General features: G+C 38.2%; 2 protein-coding genes across 2 annotated transcripts in view; one reads left to right on the top strand and one right to left on the bottom strand.

The window, feature by feature from the left end:
- Positions 1-1004: 1004 nt before the first annotated feature.
- On the top strand, positions 1005-1771 carry LOC140932655 (uncharacterized). The gene has a single exon (XM_073382173.1). The coding sequence runs from the start codon at positions 1015-1017 to the stop codon at positions 1696-1698; it is 684 nt and encodes a 227-aa protein (XP_073238274.1). The 5' UTR covers positions 1005-1014; the 3' UTR covers positions 1699-1771.
- Positions 1772-12365: 10594 nt separating this feature from the next.
- Positions 12366-17723, bottom strand: part of LOC140933465 (centrosomal protein of 290 kDa-like) — a 65762-nt gene continuing 60404 nt past the window's right edge. Inside the window, exon 69 of the mRNA XM_073383023.1 lies at positions 12366-13001. Within this exon, the coding sequence (XP_073239124.1) occupies positions 12837-13001 (165 nt within the window). The 3' untranslated portion in view covers positions 12366-12836. The remainder of the gene's footprint in view (positions 13002-17723) is intronic.

The following is a 17723-nucleotide window of genomic DNA, read 5'->3' as shown; positions in this document are numbered from 1 at the left end:
ATTGCCACGCAATATATTATTACGTCCTCTTCGCTTTCAGTTGCGACCTCGACGACCTCAGTTACCATTGTCGCGCATTGAATCAAAGCAACGAGAACACGAGGCTGTATAGACTACGAGTAGTCCCTCATTTTTCCACAGGGATAGTGGAGCGAGCGAAACGCGAGCGCGCGCGAAAACCACGTGTCGCGTTTTCTCGCGTGGGGTGATTTTCGCGCGCGCTCGCGTTTCGCTCGATCTAATATGCCTGAGGAAAAATGGGGGACTACTCGTACTCTAGAGGATGTACAGCTGTACGAGCTAACATCCGGCATGGGATTTCACGAAGTCGACGCATTAAGTCAACGGTTAATCACATTAAGAATTAACTGGAAAAGGCCGTAATTGCAAACCACAGAGATAAATTGTAAGCTGATATAATGAACCCTGATGCGTTGTAACACAAAACACTTGGCTCGCGCTTGCAAAACAACCGGATGCCGACCGTTCTAAAGAGTGTTATCACCGCAGACAATTTTTTTTCACCGAAAACCGCGACCTAAAGGTTGTAATAACCGCAAACCGCTTAGTGTTTTGAAACCGCAATACCGCGAGTTAAAATAAAAATTACCGCAAAACCGCATCACCGCAAACCCTTACGCCCCCCTCCTCACGGGAAGTGTCTTAAAGTGACATCATTTATTATTCATTCAAAATATTTCGACGTTTCTGATTGGCTCCAGTCCCGGCTAATTCTTCATATCCAGTTGGCGCTCACCACAGGCGTTTTCCATTCATCAAAATGCCGCTTTTTTAGAGACTGGGTCGGGCAAGATGTCGGAGTAGACGTGTGCGATTTTGCTCCGCGCTTGGCAATGTTGTATGGCCGAAACTGTTAAACGAAAATCGAGGAAAAGCTCTTCAGCATCTTCCACAGACGATAATCTTTCCCCAGATGGCAAAAAGTTAAGACACGACGCTTCGCTCTCAGATTCCGAACTGTGTGAATCGGACGAAGTGTTATCTATACTGAATATGGCGGGGGAAGTTATCCCGAAACTTGAACAAGTGTTGGAAAAACTTGAGAATTTGGAACGGTATGTAAAAGCAGTTGATGAAAAAGTTAGTAATTTGCAGGCAAAGGTGGATTGTTTCGAGGCTTTCAAAAACAAAACAGAAAAAAAGATCAAAGAACTGGAAGACGGATTGGATTTTGCGAACACGGAACGCGAGTCTTTCAAGGAGAAATTTGACAAGCTGAAATGCGAAATTAATCAGCTCCGGGACGAGAAACTATACATGGAAGTTTATCAGCGGCGGGAAAATCTTCGTTTTTTCGGAATTAAAGAAGAAGCCGATATGGAGGAGGATGCGAGAGAGGTTTTTGTTGGATTCCTTAAAACAGAGCTTGGTATGGAAAATGCAGACCAAATCGAATTCCAAAGGGTCCATCGTGTTGGAAAGCGTGTTTCTTCCAGTGGTAAACCTCGACAAATAATCGCACGTTTTTTGAAATATCCTCAAAGAGAAGAAGTTATGTCCAATGCTAGAAAGCTAAAAGGAAAAAACTTTGGAATTTCGCCGGACCTTCCAAGTGAAATTTTGGAAAGAAGAAAGAAGAAGATGAAGCAATTTAAACAAGCGAAAAAGGACGGTAAGACCGCTTTTTTCAGTAGAGCGGAGCCAGATAAATTGTTTATTGACGGTGTTGAGATGTAAGAACATTCGAAAAATCATTTAGGCCGCATATATTTTCTAGTTGTGTTTTTATTATTTTGCCAAGAACTGTGGAGCAAAAACCAGAATGCTATTAATTAAGATCAAGATTGCAAGGTGCCAGTCAGAGATGGCAATAACAGCTTTGGCTGGCCGCTATTTTATTTCTATTTGTATGTGTAGTGTTTGTTCTTTGTGGCCATTGTTAGTTTTTGTCATTGTTTTTCGTGTTATTTTCTTATTGTATTGTTCTCTAGTTGTTATTGTAATATTTGTCTTGCTTTATTTAGATCTAGGTTTACCTTTTGTTTTACGTTTGATTGCCTTCGTTTGTTATTTTCTTATTGTTCTGTTTTCTTTTGTTATTTGCGTGTTATGCCCGTTGTTCAAAAGAACCGTTTGCGTTGGCTTCTCTCATTTGAAGTTTACAGATTATCTCGTCGGACATGGAGCGCCAAAACATAAACTTTAAACTTTTATCATTAAATGCTCGTGGAATTCGCTCTTTTGATAAAAGGAAGTCTATTTTTAATTGGCTGTTTAAATCTTCTGCCGATATATGTTTCCTTCAGGAAACGTATAGCACCCCAGAAGTGGAGAATGAATGGAAAAAACAGTGGAAAGGCAAAACATTCTTTTCCCATGGAACTAATCATAGTAGAGGCGTTCTTATTCTTGTTAAAGATCAGCTAGATTTCAGACTGCAATCCTTAAAGGTTGGGTCGATACGTTCTCCTAGAGGCTCTTATTCAGGATTCTCCATTTGCACTTCTAAACATCTATGCACCAAATAAATGTGCCGAGCAGTGCGATTTTTTCAACAAAATTTCAGAGGAGCTTAAAAGCTCGCTCACACTTGCGGATTCTTCTTGTGTTATCGGTGGAGACTTTAATGTGATTTTTGACCAAGATCTTGATGGAAGTGGGGGTATTAAGAAAACGAAGGAATCAGTCAAAATTCTGGAGGATATTTGTTTGGAGCAGGATTTGATAGATATATGGCGTGTTAGAAATCCGACGGAGAAACGCTTTACGTGGAGACAGAAGACCCCAATTATTCAGAGACGTTTGGACTATTGGTTGGTAAATGATTCTTTGCAGGACGACATTGTTTCAGTTGACATAATACCATCTATTAAATCAGATCACTCTGCAATTACATTGTCGATTAACGGTATAGATGACAGTAAACGCGGTCCAAGCTTTTGGAAGTTTAATTGTTCTTTAGTGAATGATACTAATTATTGCGATCTCCTTGACACAAACATCAAAAGTTGGCTCGAAGAATTTAAGGATGTTGTTGATACGCGTGTCTTATGGGACTTGCTAAAATACAAAATTCGACAGCTCACTATAAGTTATAGCAAAACAAAAGCTCGGAACCGGAGAGCTAAACTTAATGAACTGGAAGAAAAATTACAGAACTGTACCAAAAAGTGTGACAATGATCCATCGAGACAAAATGTTGAAGATTTAGAATGCTTACAGGCAGAATACGACCAACTGTATGATTACATTACTCAAGGAGCTATTGTTCGTTCCCGTGCAACGTGGTACGAAAAAGGTGAAAAGAACAACAAATATTTTTTGAATTTGGAAAAATCAAATAAAAATAAAAGTTGTTTGCGGAAAATTTTAAAAAGCGACGGAACAATAGCAGTTGATCCTAATACAATTATGAGTGAATTAGATTTCTTTTACTCCAATCTTTACAAAGAGAATAATAGTCATTCATCGTCATTTCTAGATGACTTAAAGGAAGTTCCTACCTTGACTGAAGAGTTGCGAATGGTATGTGAAGGAAGGATAGAATATAATGAATGTTTTAATGTCTTACAATCCTTTCCAAAAAATAAAACGCCTGGGAACGATGGACTAACAATAGAATTCTATTTGGCTTTTTGGTCTTTGATTGGGAAACCTCTAGTAGATTGCATCAACTACTCTTATGAGTTTGGAGAACTTTCAAACTCACAAAAACAGGCTATAATCACATTAATTGAAAAAAAAGGAAAGGATAAACGAGTAATTAAAAATTGGCGGCCTATATCGCTAATTAATGTCGATGCGAAAATTATTTCTAAAGTTTTAGCGAAGCGCCTGGAAAAGGTCTTGCCAAATTTAATACATCCCAGTCAGAATGCATTTGTTAAAGGTAGGTCCATATTTGACGCAATTAGAACGATTGATGATATTGTGGATTACACCAAACGGAACAGTTGGTCGGGATTTATGATCGCAATTGACTTTGAAAAAGCCTTCGACACACTAGACTTTCGATTTCTAATCAGAACATTACACAAATTCAATTTTGGCCCATCTTTTATTCAGTGGATGCGTGTTCTGTATAAAAATGCATCCAGCTGTGTAATGAACAATGGATTTACGACTGGTCCTTTTCTACTAGGTAGAGGTGTCAAACAGGGGGATCCACTCTCCCCTTACCTCTTCATCCTAGCGCTTAAGACCTTAGCTTTAAAAATAAGAGAGGACTGCAATGTACAAGGGCTTAAAATTGGAGAAGAAATGATTAAACTGTCTCTATTTGCAGATGATATGACCTGTATCTTAAAAGACAAAACATCTTATACAAATCTGTTTCGTATTCTCAACTCTTTTGGAGAATGTTCCGGCCTAAAGGTGAATGATGAAAAAACAGAAATCATGCCTCTAGGAGATAATATCCTACAGGAGAAAGACTTCCCAACTCATAGTATTTGTGAGATCATAAAAATCTTGGGGATATATTTTGGTTATGATGATAGACAAAGGAACAACCTTAACTTTAGTCAAACTTTAAAAAGTATAAAGGAATCAATCAACGTATGGAAATGGAGAGGGCTCTCCCTTTTAGGGAGAATACAGATAGTCAAAACTTTCGCAATCCCAAAGCTTATGTTCAGAGCATCGGTTATACCAGTCTCTAAAGAACTAATTAAAGAGGCAAACTCAGTTCTCTACAACTTTATTTGGAATGGGAAGGACAAAGTGAAGCGTCTTGCATTGATATCTGATATAGAAATGGGTGGACTCAAAATGTTGGACATTCAATCTATGATTTGCGCTAAACGAATAACATGTTTAAAGAAATTACTGGAGGATTACTCAAGTCCTTGGAAAGTAATCCTAGACAAACTTCTGTTACCAGTCGGAGGACGTTTTGTATTGCATTGCAACTTTCAAAATTCTAAATTGAAAATCAGTCTACCAGCATATTATAAGGAATGCTTCGATGCGTGGTCGGAGGTTAATGGGAAGACTCCAAGTTGTTACGAGGAAATCATTAACGAAATTATCTGGAACAACAAATTTCTTTGTTATGACAAAAAATCGATGTACAGAAGAGATATAGTAAATTTAGGCTTCGTGAAGATTAAGGATTTAATTTCTGCCCACAACTCCTTCTTGTGCGACTTCTCTTCACTTACAAACCCTGAACAACGATTTTTTCTTATGAGTATTATCAATTCGATTCCCGCAGAATGGCGCTCACTTATTAAAGCATCTACAAACGTCATATCAGCCAATCCCATACCGATTACCCCAACTATTAAGTTGCCAAGTGGTAATCTAGTGCCAATCCTTGATATCTCTCCTAAACAGATCTATCAAATCTTTCTGCAGCAAAAGCAAATTGCGCCCACCGCAAAACAGAAATTGTCAAACAATTACGCAAATATAGATATTGATTGGGAAAAGGCTTACACTTTGGCCTTTCATTGCACTTTGGACACAAGGATCAGGGAATTTCATTACAAAATTTTAAATTGTATAATTTTTACAAACGTGAAACTTAATTTAATTGGTGTGGTGGAATCGCCAAACTGCACTTTCTGTCAAGAAGCAGCGGAATCCGTCGAGCATTTACTCTTCTCCTGCAGGATATCTTCTGAGTTTTGGAAGCATGTCTTGTCCTGGCTAAGAGATAATTATGTTCATGTTGAGACAATTAATGAGTCTGATGTGATATTTGGAAAATTTGATATTGTAGAAGACTATATTCTAATTAATCATATTTTGTTATTAGCTAAATATTATATCTACTGTAGGAAATGTCATAATAGCGTACCTTCAATTAGAGGTTTTATTGCTAGGGCAAGACGTGTCTTCAATATTGAGCTCCATATCGCCAGGGAAAAAAATAAACTTCTTTTTCATTTTCAAAAGTGGGAGAAGCTAACTAATGCACTTTGTAGTAGTTGATACCCATAGGTTCGTTAAAATTAGCAGGCATCTTTATTAATATCATCGTTGTTGTAATACATACATACATTTTTCGTTGTTGTTATCCTTTTTCCTTTTTGAGTAGAAATGTATTTAATGTTTATTCTTAAGTAAAATTGTAAAACTTGTCTTTAATTCAATAAAAACTGTTAAAAAAAAAAAAAAAAAAAAAATGCCGCTTTAAAATTTCGGTTACTTCCAGTAGCGAATGGAACAGCATTTTCCAAAAATTCCAAGAGAGGACAACCTCGCGAGGTATACACAAATGTTCGAAAATTTTGTACCAGAAGTTTTCTTTCCATTCAACTTTGCTCCCGGAATTTCTAGAATTTTCGGTTGAATGGTGCGCATTTCAGAAATTCGGTATTTTTTTCCGGGAAATTTCTGCACCATCTTCCGCTGTTCCCAAATTTTCGAACGTTTTCGTTGAATGAAAGAGCCCCATAATTATTTGAAAGATGTAGGCAATAACTCACCCAGTCTATGGTACATTGCTAGCAGCCTTGCTTCCAAGCAATTCACCATTTTCAATTAGGCCATAATGCATTTGTTTAAGACCCAAAATTTTGCTTAACCATTGTTTCCAATTTCTTCTGGGTATTACAGTCAATGGTTAAGATTCGTTTATGGTTATGCAATTTTTTTCTTTTTTTTTTTTCAGGGAGGCGGGGGAGGGTAAACAAGGTGCATCATGGTCCATGTGAAAACACAGGTACCCCAAGCTCAAGAGTAAGAATCGTTGCGTACCAGAAATATTATAAGGGCTTGTATGGGGACTTAAGCGATCGTTATTACGGCAGAACTAAAACTCGCTGGAATCGCCCTGAAACGGCCAAAGATGCTAAGAAAACACAATAAAGTTAAACAAGGATACAAGGTAAGAAATTCTGAAGTATCTTTATCACTATTTTTGACCCCTAAATAACGAACGCTTAAATCCCCATACGGACACGCAACGATTCTCACGCGTGAGTTTGGGATACCTGTGGTGAAAATTAAATGGTAAATAACCGCTTCAGCTGTGCAGAGCTGAACAGGCAACCTAGCAGTTTATGCTTAAGTTAAATAGCACCGGATCGGGAAAATACCCACACGGCAAGCAAGAACAAACAAAGTAAATTAGATGGAGTGCATTTTATTGAAAATCCGGCAAGTATTTGTCTTCTTGAATTCTTTACCTTATTTCCATACCAATCCTTTATTTTCACGGTCATTTGAGGATTACGCAATACCAGACCACCGCACCTATTTATGATTAAACTCTTATACTAAGCTTGGGCTGCCTCTGAGTGCAGGCCAAACGTTAAAAAAAATATACAGTTTCGGATAAAGCGGAAGAAATTTAGCATTTATTCTCCCTTAGAGCGGGAAAAAAATCCGTAGGCTTTTAAAACAGCATATTTATACTGTTTATCACTGAAATCAGAGCGTCCTCGGCTCATGAACACACCAACTGCTGGTTCCTCCTTCCTTGCTTCCTTTTGGTGGTCTTTTGTTTCTTTTTTAGCACAAAAAACACCATCGATTCCTTTTGCGACGGTAGGTAAAACGCCATAAGCAGTCAAGACACAGTATTCATATTTCATGTGAGCACTGGATAATGTTTGTTCCATACCATTCTTTGCTTTCTCATTCGACAAGCAGTTTTCGTTGCTAACCTCCACGGGGACATCTTTTTCGTTTCTCGCCAAGGTAATCTCAAAATGCTGTTGACCGGTATAGACTGCCCTTTCAAAACGACACTTCAACATCTCTGAGGCGATCTTAAGTTACTGTCTTGCTGTTTAAAATCTATCGCAATCCAACCAGCTGGCAAGCGAGTGAGCGATACTTCCCTGGTATTAAATATATGACGCAAGGAAACCCTTGCAGGGTAAATACATGTAAGTTGCCAGTTGCCTTCTCAAAAAATATGGGGAGAAAATTATTGCTCGCGCGTTTATGGTACAACACATCATCAACTTTATCATTCTTTCAAGAGTTTTCTGTACTCGCTACCATATAATAGCTTTTTCGGCAAAATTTTTGCTTTAACAACCAAGTCAACAAGAAGACTCTTGAAATACTGTTATACCTTAATATTACCCGGATCAACTACAATGACGCAAAAAACACCACAGAGGGATCCATTTTACCGACAAAACTTATTTTAATAGCAATAGCGAACCTTCTGGACGAAAAAGATCAGTTTCACAAAGCGGGTGGAAGGTTTTTTTCCTTTCCATTTTATTTTTCTTTATCGTTTTGTTGTGTAAATTCTGTGGAAGGGTTTTTTTGGTAAAATATATTAGTGACAGCTCACGAGAACAGCGGTAACTAACAATGCACTTGAATTATACAGAAATATTACCTACTATTGCCTAAGAAAATATAAGAAATTTGGAGCAAATACCTCTTATTTCTTTTCTATCGCGCAGTAAAAATATACAAAAACGCCATGACAGCATCTGAAAGCATTATAATCAAATTCCTCTTTAGAAATCGGCTAAAACTATTTCCATGATCTTTTCATATACGGTTTTAAAGAAAATGAAACTACTATAAGGTGAAATTGCATTTCATAGGCGTTTTGTTTTCTGTAGATAAATAAATAAATAATTAATGAATAATGATTTGGAGGTGGCGCATCCACAAAGTGGTCCTTCGTCTACCTGATTCCTGGTCGAATTGGAATTTGGAAATGTTGGTTTTTTTAGGAGAGGGGAAAACCGGAGTACCTCTCGGAGCAAAGGAGAGAACCAACAACAAACTCAACCCACATTTGGCGTCGACGCCGGGATTTGAACCCCTGGAAACATTGGTGGACGGCGAGCGCTCTCACCACTGCGCCATCCCTTCCCTTGATGGCGGCTGAACAATAAGATTGTCCAGTATTCACTAAATTTCTAACTAAAAAAACTTCATACCAAAATATATCGAACACGTTCTCAGTTTGCTCAAACGTCACGATCATCGAGCAGCTATTGGAGGAATAACCTTCCGTGAACGATTTTGGTAAAAAGGAAACTCTCCAGTGTCGATATGGCTGTCAGTAAAATAGGTAATGAATTCATTTCGTTGCTATGACAACTCCAATGCCAACGATATAAAAGTCAAAACAATTGTTTTTTTCATATCTTATACAGCTGTAGTGGTCATTTTTCCAAATCATCGCTTATGGCGTAGGAGGTATTTCCCCTGAAAAATCCAGTCGCACTTCAACCATTTTGAATTGTTGACACCTCAAATCGCATTATTAGCAAATTAGCGAACTTTCTTGTGGTAAATCTGGTATGCGTCCAAAGAGAACAAGAACACAAATGATTAAGATTGAGGAATAAAAGCAATATTACGTGTTTTCTCAAACAAGTGATAAAACCTGCCAATACAACAAATTGCGAGATTGTTTATTCTAGACAACAGGAAAGAAGAACTTTTTACCTTAAAGACGATATTGGTCAATTAATTTTAGAACAAGAGAGAATAAAGGGGACAGAGAAGGCATCCTCCGTACAAACCCTATTCCATAGGTAATTCGTCTCGAGTTATGTTTAAGACCACAGATCCCAAGGGGGATTAGACAACAGCCAATCATATAGCGCGAATGTGTTCCACGTGGATGACCCACGCTCTGAGTCATGTGTCCTTCACGAATTGAGGCAGCGCGCGAGGTAACTTTATCCCGATTCTAAAAATAACTCGAGACGAATTACCTATGGAATAGGGTATGTATGGGAGATGCCTTCTCTGTCCCCTTTATCCTCTCTTGTTTTAGAATGCAGGTAGTGAACGAAGATGTCCTCATAGCAAGCAATAAATAATGACGTAACACCTATCGAAACTCGAACTGTACATTTTGCAAGTCTAAAATTGTCGTATCGTTTTGAAAGAGTACACAAACTCGTTTGCGACCGTATTGGCAAATTTCACCACTCGTTTTCCCCCTGAAATACCACGTGATATTGCTTTTATCCCATCAATCCTAAAGCGCGTGCAAAGATGGCGGGGATCGTGAACAAGGTCTATTCGGAACTGGTGTAGGTAGAGGTCTATAACTGAAGGTGGAGGCGATAGGGTCGAACTACTTTTTAACAACCACCTCTCATAAGTGGCCAATTACTCAAAACACCTCAATTTTCACAGTCAAAGCATACATTGTGGGAAACTGCTATAAATGAAAACGTCTCATAACTGATCGTGGACACTCTTGGGAGCGATTGTTTTTAAGACCTTGTCTTTCTCGAAGTTAAAAGCGGTGCCATGTTGTCAGTCGGCACCGACTGAAGCAGCGCATTACCGAAGCTTAGTATAGACAATAGAGCATGCCATGCTTGTGGAGTGTAAACAAAACAGTAGCACCTTGACTCAGTAAAAGAAAATTAGCATTTTAAAGATTTTACTATGTTGATGGCTCTCTAGTATGATCTTTTGTACCAGGTAACTGATGACAAGATGCGAAGAGCCCATTCTGATTCAAGGAACGGATTTTTATAGCAATTGCACATGCCTTTTTTCAGTTATTCGATTATCAATAGCCAATGCCATTTACACGAAAATGCTACACGCCCACCAGATATCTACAGGATTTGTTGTCTTTGTCTTCTTGTGTAATGTACGGCGCTTTTGTTCACTTAAAACCTTATTGGAATTATCAAATGTACATAAGAGAAATCGAAATTGATTCTGGAGTTGTAGTCATGGTGAAAACGGGCTATTGAGAAAATCTTCACGCCCTCAGCCAGTGAAAAGGTGATTCTTTCAATTATTAATAATGGGCAGAAAAAAAAAATCAATCAGACAGCATGATACCAAATGAATCTTCAGGCTCAGAGACTTCGAGAATAAGGCTTTGGTCATGACAGTCCAATTCAGGCATTTTTCCTGGGTTTTCCCGTTTTCTCTACCACTATGGAAGATGGCTTAAGCGTCACAATAACTTTTAAATGACTTCATCACAGCGTGTCGTGACAAACCAATGTAAAGGTAAAAAGAAAAAAACATAAGCTATGAAAAACTATTAAAGAGTTTGTAAATTAACCACATTTGCAATCCCTTTTAATATTCTTTTGGTTTTCCACGGCCGTCTCTTCCTTTGTATTTGCCTTTTTAAAAAAAATTTCATTTGTTTTAAGCCGTAATTGTTGCGCCAATGGCGCTTTTAACGTTACGCCTTTAATCAGAAAGTGTTTTGTTTCCCTGCACGGGAAACAGAAAGCACTAAACAATTATTGGATGAGGTTTTTGTGATATCCGGAATAATCAAGCTCGAGGTAAGTGTTATCAGCCGAGCCAAAGGCCGAGGCTGATAACACGTACCAGTGCTCTTGACATTCATGCATTGCGCGCCCAACGAACAGATTACTCAGCTATCTGCTAGCGGATAACTGACTAACCTGTGGCTCTTAGCCAATGAGATATGTGTTCGGAGCAACACATATCACGGGGAAATACATATAACTGTGACACCACCGCCCCGGATGGTGAACTACCACTAACGGGAAAATGAATAATGGGAATAAAACAGCGAATTGAAAATGAACCCCAGGTTTGGTTCCCATTCAACAAGAGCAGCTCTATGGCAATGTATTCATGACGTGCAGTTTACATTTTAAAATTTTTAATCATAACGTAGAGATTAGCAACGTATTTCATTTCTCTTTTTTCTTAGCTTAAAGATATTTTTAGATTTGTATTAAACGTTGCGCAATTTAGTTAAGTCTGCAAAGTAACTCAATAAAACCCACTGTATCTATCTCATTTTTCATTTTCCCGTTCCAGGTTTTAATAACATTCGCGGTTCGGCTAATATTTTAACTGTTTTATTGTTTGTTTTTTCCATTCCTTTCTTTTCAGTTTTTTTTTCGGTCAACTCTTGAAAATGAGACTGTAATACGTTATAAATGCTGACGCTTTAACCCAAGAATTGAGCCGGCATTTATTAACCTGTGGATTCACTTCTTTAGGTAATAAAAGAAAAGATAATACAAGATCGAAAACATATTTAATATTTTATAAATAATTTATAACTACTTAAATACATATTTTACATATTATCAATAACTGTACACTGTACGCAAATGAATAAAAGTTGAGCAAGGAATTAAAATTTTTGGGCTAGTAAGTATGACGATGTTAAGGTATTGTCTAACAAACTTCCCAGTATTTTAAACGTCTTGAATCGTTTACACTGTGGGAGTTTTGGGTATGTCATGTCTGGTTTTTAATTTAACTTTTTCGACTGTCCACAGTCTCCAGTTTTTCCGTGAGATAGTCGAGCCTTACAGGCAGCCATCTTGGTTTCAAATGTACCGAGTGTAGCCTGGAGATGAGTCCACTCCCTCTAATACGCCCCCCTTTTCAGGGGAAGAAAGTTAATAAGCCCCTCCCCCCTCTTTTAAACCCCCCTCCCCACCCCCTTATTATTCTTCACTAATAAATGATAGACTGTATTACAGTCAAACCGGGAAAACCGTGAACACCAGAACTATTTCTGGAATGTTACTGTGTTGCAAGAAAAAAGCAAATCAGGCTTGAGAAAACTAAACCGCAAGCAAGAACGTTAATTAGTTTGTGGTTTTGTGGCCAGTTCGCATGTCTTGATCTTTGCTGTGATTGGTCATAACACAATAAACATTCCTGAGATATTTCAAGTGTTCATGGTTTTTCCGGTCGCACTGTAATTAATCATGATTGTAAAACTTCAATTGGACCGATCCGGAATGGTTTGTTTCGGTGTTTTTAATTGGAAGTTCGGATTTGCTTTTGGACTTTGGCCGCATAACCTCCAACCTACCTTTACTTGAGCTTTTCACTTTGTATTCTAGTTCTTTCAGGAGAACTGATACCACACTCCCCCGGAAGGGGCGAGGGGGGGGGGGTTAATAGAGGATTTACGGTATCCGAAGAAATGAACTTTTTTAAAAATTTTTTGAGTTGGATTAATCTTCTGTAGGTATATTAACGTCCACTCCAAATTGACGAGACAATTGTCGCAGTTGACGTTCATACAACACATTTCTCTCCACGGACTTTTGATAATTATACTTCAAGTCTTCAATTTCTTCAAAAAAGGCAGGGTCAAACGCCTCAAGTTCCTTTTTTAACTGAAAAGAAAAGAAAAATATATATTAACTTAACAATTTATAAAGAACAAACCATGAGCTACGCACTTGTTTTTGTTTGAAAATGAACGCTTGCGGACAGGAGGAGGGGGGGGGGGGAGCTACTTCCCATACCTTCTCTTAAATGAATCTCACAACTTGCAAAGCGATCAGCAAAGGTCTTGCCAGCGGAGTTGTGTACTGATCATGCGCATAACGTCAAAATCCATAGATAACGGTCTTGAGAAGAAACAAAAACATGGCGGTCGAAGGAGAGACTGTCTCTCGCTATTATATTTTGGCAACTCGTAAATTTATTGATTTCATGTCGCTTCTCAGACAGTGTGTGGTTTTCTTTATCTGTTAAACAATTTCCCTCTGCAGAGTTTGGAATATGCAACATATAGCTCCGTACAGCTGATAAGAACCGCCTAAGAGTTGAGCTATCGAGCAGTGTTTTGCTGCAAACCTTAAGAAAGTTAAAGTCACTTCAAGGTACAGAGCTTTCAGAAGTAGTTGTAATTTGTTTATTAGGATCGTTTTGAATTTTAACTTTAGATTCAAGGTGTTGACTGATCGTAATAAACGAAGTGAAATGTTATGAAGTGTGAATGTTTAATCAGTTATGATATGTAGAGCTGTAAGCTCATATTTATAAAGCTCCCTGAATATACTTGCTTGCGATATATTTGACACTTTCTCCAGTAATTTTTATCAGCATCAAGTTATTCTTGCCCTGCAAGAACGATGTAACCTATAAAATCGATCGAGCGCGTTGTTGTTGGTTAAGATCTCACACGGTTGCGTTTTAGTTCCCCCCGCAATTTCAGTACCGAAAGACAAATACGATATGCAAGAAAAACAAAGATGCATAATATTATTTTTTTCAATTTTTCAAGCATTTCTGATTTTTCTGCCGGTTCCCTTCTTGCTTCTAAAATATTAACTGTGGGAAAAATACTGCAATTATCCGCTGACCACCACGCAGGGTGACCGCTTTGCAAGTTGTGAGAACATCGTTTCTCTGTCCCAGACCTCTTGATCAAGGCACGTGATCAATGCATGGTGGAAAGTGGCGTGACAGATGGCGGGAAAAACACTGCCAGTTTTGTTTTTCGTAACCTGAGATCAGGCTCTATTTTCGTTTCGCTTCGAAAATTACACTCCGGCGGGCAAGGCGAAACGAACAGAGAGCCTGATACAAACCTTCTACGAAACGTTTGTCGCCCACTTTTTTGATCGATTGACATTTGTCGAATCAGCCAACCAAAATTAATTCCGTTGCTTGTTTTTCTAGTATGCAAATTTTTCACGCGTGGGAAAAATGCAGACTGGCTGACTTAAAAAAAAAGCTTTTATCTGTTAAAATAAAACAGTCAGCACAATCACATTTAACTTCTTGCGAGATTAAGGGAGATCTCGAAGGTTATTTCTGTTGGCGTAGAAGGTAAAAAGTTTTCGAAAAGACGGCGACACGATGTTCTACTAGTTTTGTTATTTTGGCTGGGCGCGCTCGAATTTAAAATACTGAAATTTCTATTTTTCTGCTGCCTTAATATTTTCCTCGGCAATTTTCCCCGATTTTCAGTACATAAATCTTTAAAAACAAAAGCAAACAGCCAACGAGCGAGGACACCAGTTTTCCTGGTTTATTCTTTACAAAAAGCAAAGGCAAACAACCAGTCTGTTACCTTTTAGCTTTTGTTAGCTTTTATAATAATCCCTACAAAAATTCCTTGAACAGCGATGGAATATTTTTCGTCTAATACTTCCCAGTTGGCGATTGACGTTTCTTTCGCAGTGAGCCTCCGCTTGCGTACCCCGTTCAGGGAAGTCATTCCCGTCTAAACTTTCAAATGAAACCAGTTTTAAGATGGACAGTATTTTGATTTGCACTCGTTTGTTGGTAAATCAAAAGGCACCTTCTTAGCGGTCAACAACTTGCAGAGGGATTCAACTCCGCGATACACTCACATTAGTTCCGTAAATAAAGGAAATCCTGAGAAGATATGAACAACCATATGAATTTTCCGAATTTCCATGGCACATATTAGGCATATTTTCCTACCATAAGACCATAAAACAATAAAAAAGACAGCAAAATCGATCCTTCTCTCCGCCGAGGACGGATCATTCACGAAAACAATCACGCGAGGAATAAGCGCTTTCAACTTCCGGCGTTTCCGACAGCCAATCAGATCTTGTGGCATTGTTCTAACAGCCAATCAGCGTTACGGCCAAAATCTGGCCGTAACGAGCACAAACGTGAGAGAGTTTGTATCAGGCCCAATTTTAGCGGTGGCCGTTAGAGAGAATGTATGAGAAGCGCTAAAATTGGGCCTGATCTCAGGTTATGTTTTTCGTGAATCACTCTGTTGAACACAACAACGCAAACATGAAGTATCAAGCTAAAAAGCAACGAGTTTCAAAATTATCCCAGAAGAGAAATAGCAGCTAGTGGAGGAAAAAGATGCAGATAATATAACGAAAGTACTTTGTAAATAATTTATTCAGCAGTTTTGAGAATTAAATTTGTGTTCTTATAAGTACGAATTCTATATAAGTAAGAATTGACGAACTTGATATTAAATGCAACAGAAAAAAAAAAAAAAAAAGATTTTCTTGGGCTGAATAATTACTTTAAGATTAGTTCAATCGAGCGGGATAAAAACTGCATCAAGGCTTTATGAAATGAGCTAACTACACATGCCAATCGTAAGGTTTTGAATTGAATTTGAATAACAGAAGTCGATATAGGTAACAAGTATTTAAACAAAGAAATGAAAACGGCGATTACCGACTGCTGGAAAAGTGATTCGTGTTGTTTTTCAACATTGAAAGCTAAACGCTAATTCAGTATGAAAAAATAGAAAACTAGCGAGGCAAAATTCAATGAAAAACGGCAGAATCTAGATTCAGACAGCAAATATGGAAAACAAACTACAAACAGAGAAAAAATGGTGCATAAAAGCAAGATTGCAGCACTTCAGCGTAGGTTTTAACGCTAGTGAAGCGATATCATGAGCCGAATGTTTTGCTTTACTTTAGCGGTTTTCGTGGCTGACAAGCTTGATTCTCCCCTCAAATTTTTTGTCTGAATAATAAAATTCACTTTACCCTAGCTAATGCTAATAATAGCGCAAGTTTTTAAAAACAAAATGGTTTAAAAATCGCTTTTTTTGCTTATTCACAAACAACAAACTTGTGAATGAAGCTGCCAACGAACAAGATCATAAAAAAACCGCCTGCTCTCGGAACCAATCAGATTGCAGGATTTGGAGGATTCCGCCAGCTCGCAAGCTTAGAAAAAAAAATAAAACAATGTAATGATCAGAGTGAAAAAACGTGAAAATTTCAATTGCCACAAATTGACTTCCAGTATTCTTAATTAATAAAATTCAGTTGCGAAATCAGTTTAACATGCACTCAGAAAGAAAAGAAATAGATATCAAACACAATTTATCCGATAAGTCTATAGGAAAAGAATGAACATTGCACGGCACAGGTAACACACAGGGCATTTAAAAATGCGATGAGTTTAAAAAGGTACACTTGCGGATGAAGGCAAACGAATTCGGCATTTAAACTCCCTTAGAAGGAAACAATTTCGTAGGCTTTTAAAACAGCATATTCATATTGTTTATCACTGATTTCAGGATGCCTGCCTCGACTCATGGAAATACCAACAATTGGATCCTCTTTCCTTGCTTCCTTTAAATGGCATTTCATTTCTCTTTTAGCACTACAAACAGCATTGATCCCCTTGGTGATCGCAGGTAAAACGCCATAAGCAGTCAAAACACAGTGTTCATATTCTGCGCGAGCACTGGATGATGGTCCTTCCATGCCACAATTTGCTTCCTTTTTCGCCAAGGGGTTTTCCTTGTTCTTCACTGAGATATCTCTTTCGTTTCTTGATAAGGTAATCTCAAAATGCTGTTGATCGTAATAAACTGTGCCCTTTGAAATCGGCATTTCAATAGCTTGGAAGTTAGTTGACTTTGCTCAAGATGATCTAACTGTCTGGTTGCTGAAAATTTTTCGAATTTTATCCAACAAACGAGCCAGTGAGTGACATTTACATTCGTTATATAATGTCACAAGGAAACCCTGGCAAGACACAGGTGTCGGCTGTTTTGCAAACAAAACATGGGGCGATAATTACTGCTCGCACGTTATCCCAAAAAAAATTTTTTTTGGCTTTTACTCAATAGCTTCATAATTTTAAGTGGTTTCTGCACTCCCTAACATGTAAATAACTAGGTTAGGTATCCTGTTTGCACAGTGGGCGGTCGCTTAAGGGAAGTTCGCTCGCTGCGAAAAGACCGGTGGCTCTACGTAGCAAGCCGAAAGCAACACAGAAATCGCACGTGTAAGCTCACGGAACGTGTCTTGAAGTTAGATCATTTATTATTCATTCAAAATATTTCGACGTTTCTGATTGGCTCCAATCCCCGGCAAATTCTTCATAACCAGTTGGCGCTTACCACGGGCGTTTTCCATTCAAACAAAACGTCCGCTTTAAAAATTCGCCTACTTCCAGTAGCGAATGCAACAGCATTTTCCAAAATTTCCAAAAAAGAGGACAACCACGCGAGGTATACCCAAATTTTCGAAAATTTTTTACCAGAAATTTTCTTTCCATTCAACTTTGCTCCCGGAATTTCTAAAATTTTCGGTTGAATGGTTCGCATTTCGGAAATTCAGCATCTTTGCTAATCCCAA

The sequence above is a fragment of the Porites lutea genome, chromosome 4 (assembly GCF_958299795.1).
Source record: "Porites lutea chromosome 4, jaPorLute2.1, whole genome shotgun sequence".
In the NCBI taxonomy this organism is placed as follows: Eukaryota; Metazoa; Cnidaria; class Anthozoa; order Scleractinia; family Poritidae; genus Porites; species Porites lutea.
Note: the sequence above shows the minus strand (reverse complement) of the source record. Positions and strands in the feature narration are given on the sequence as shown.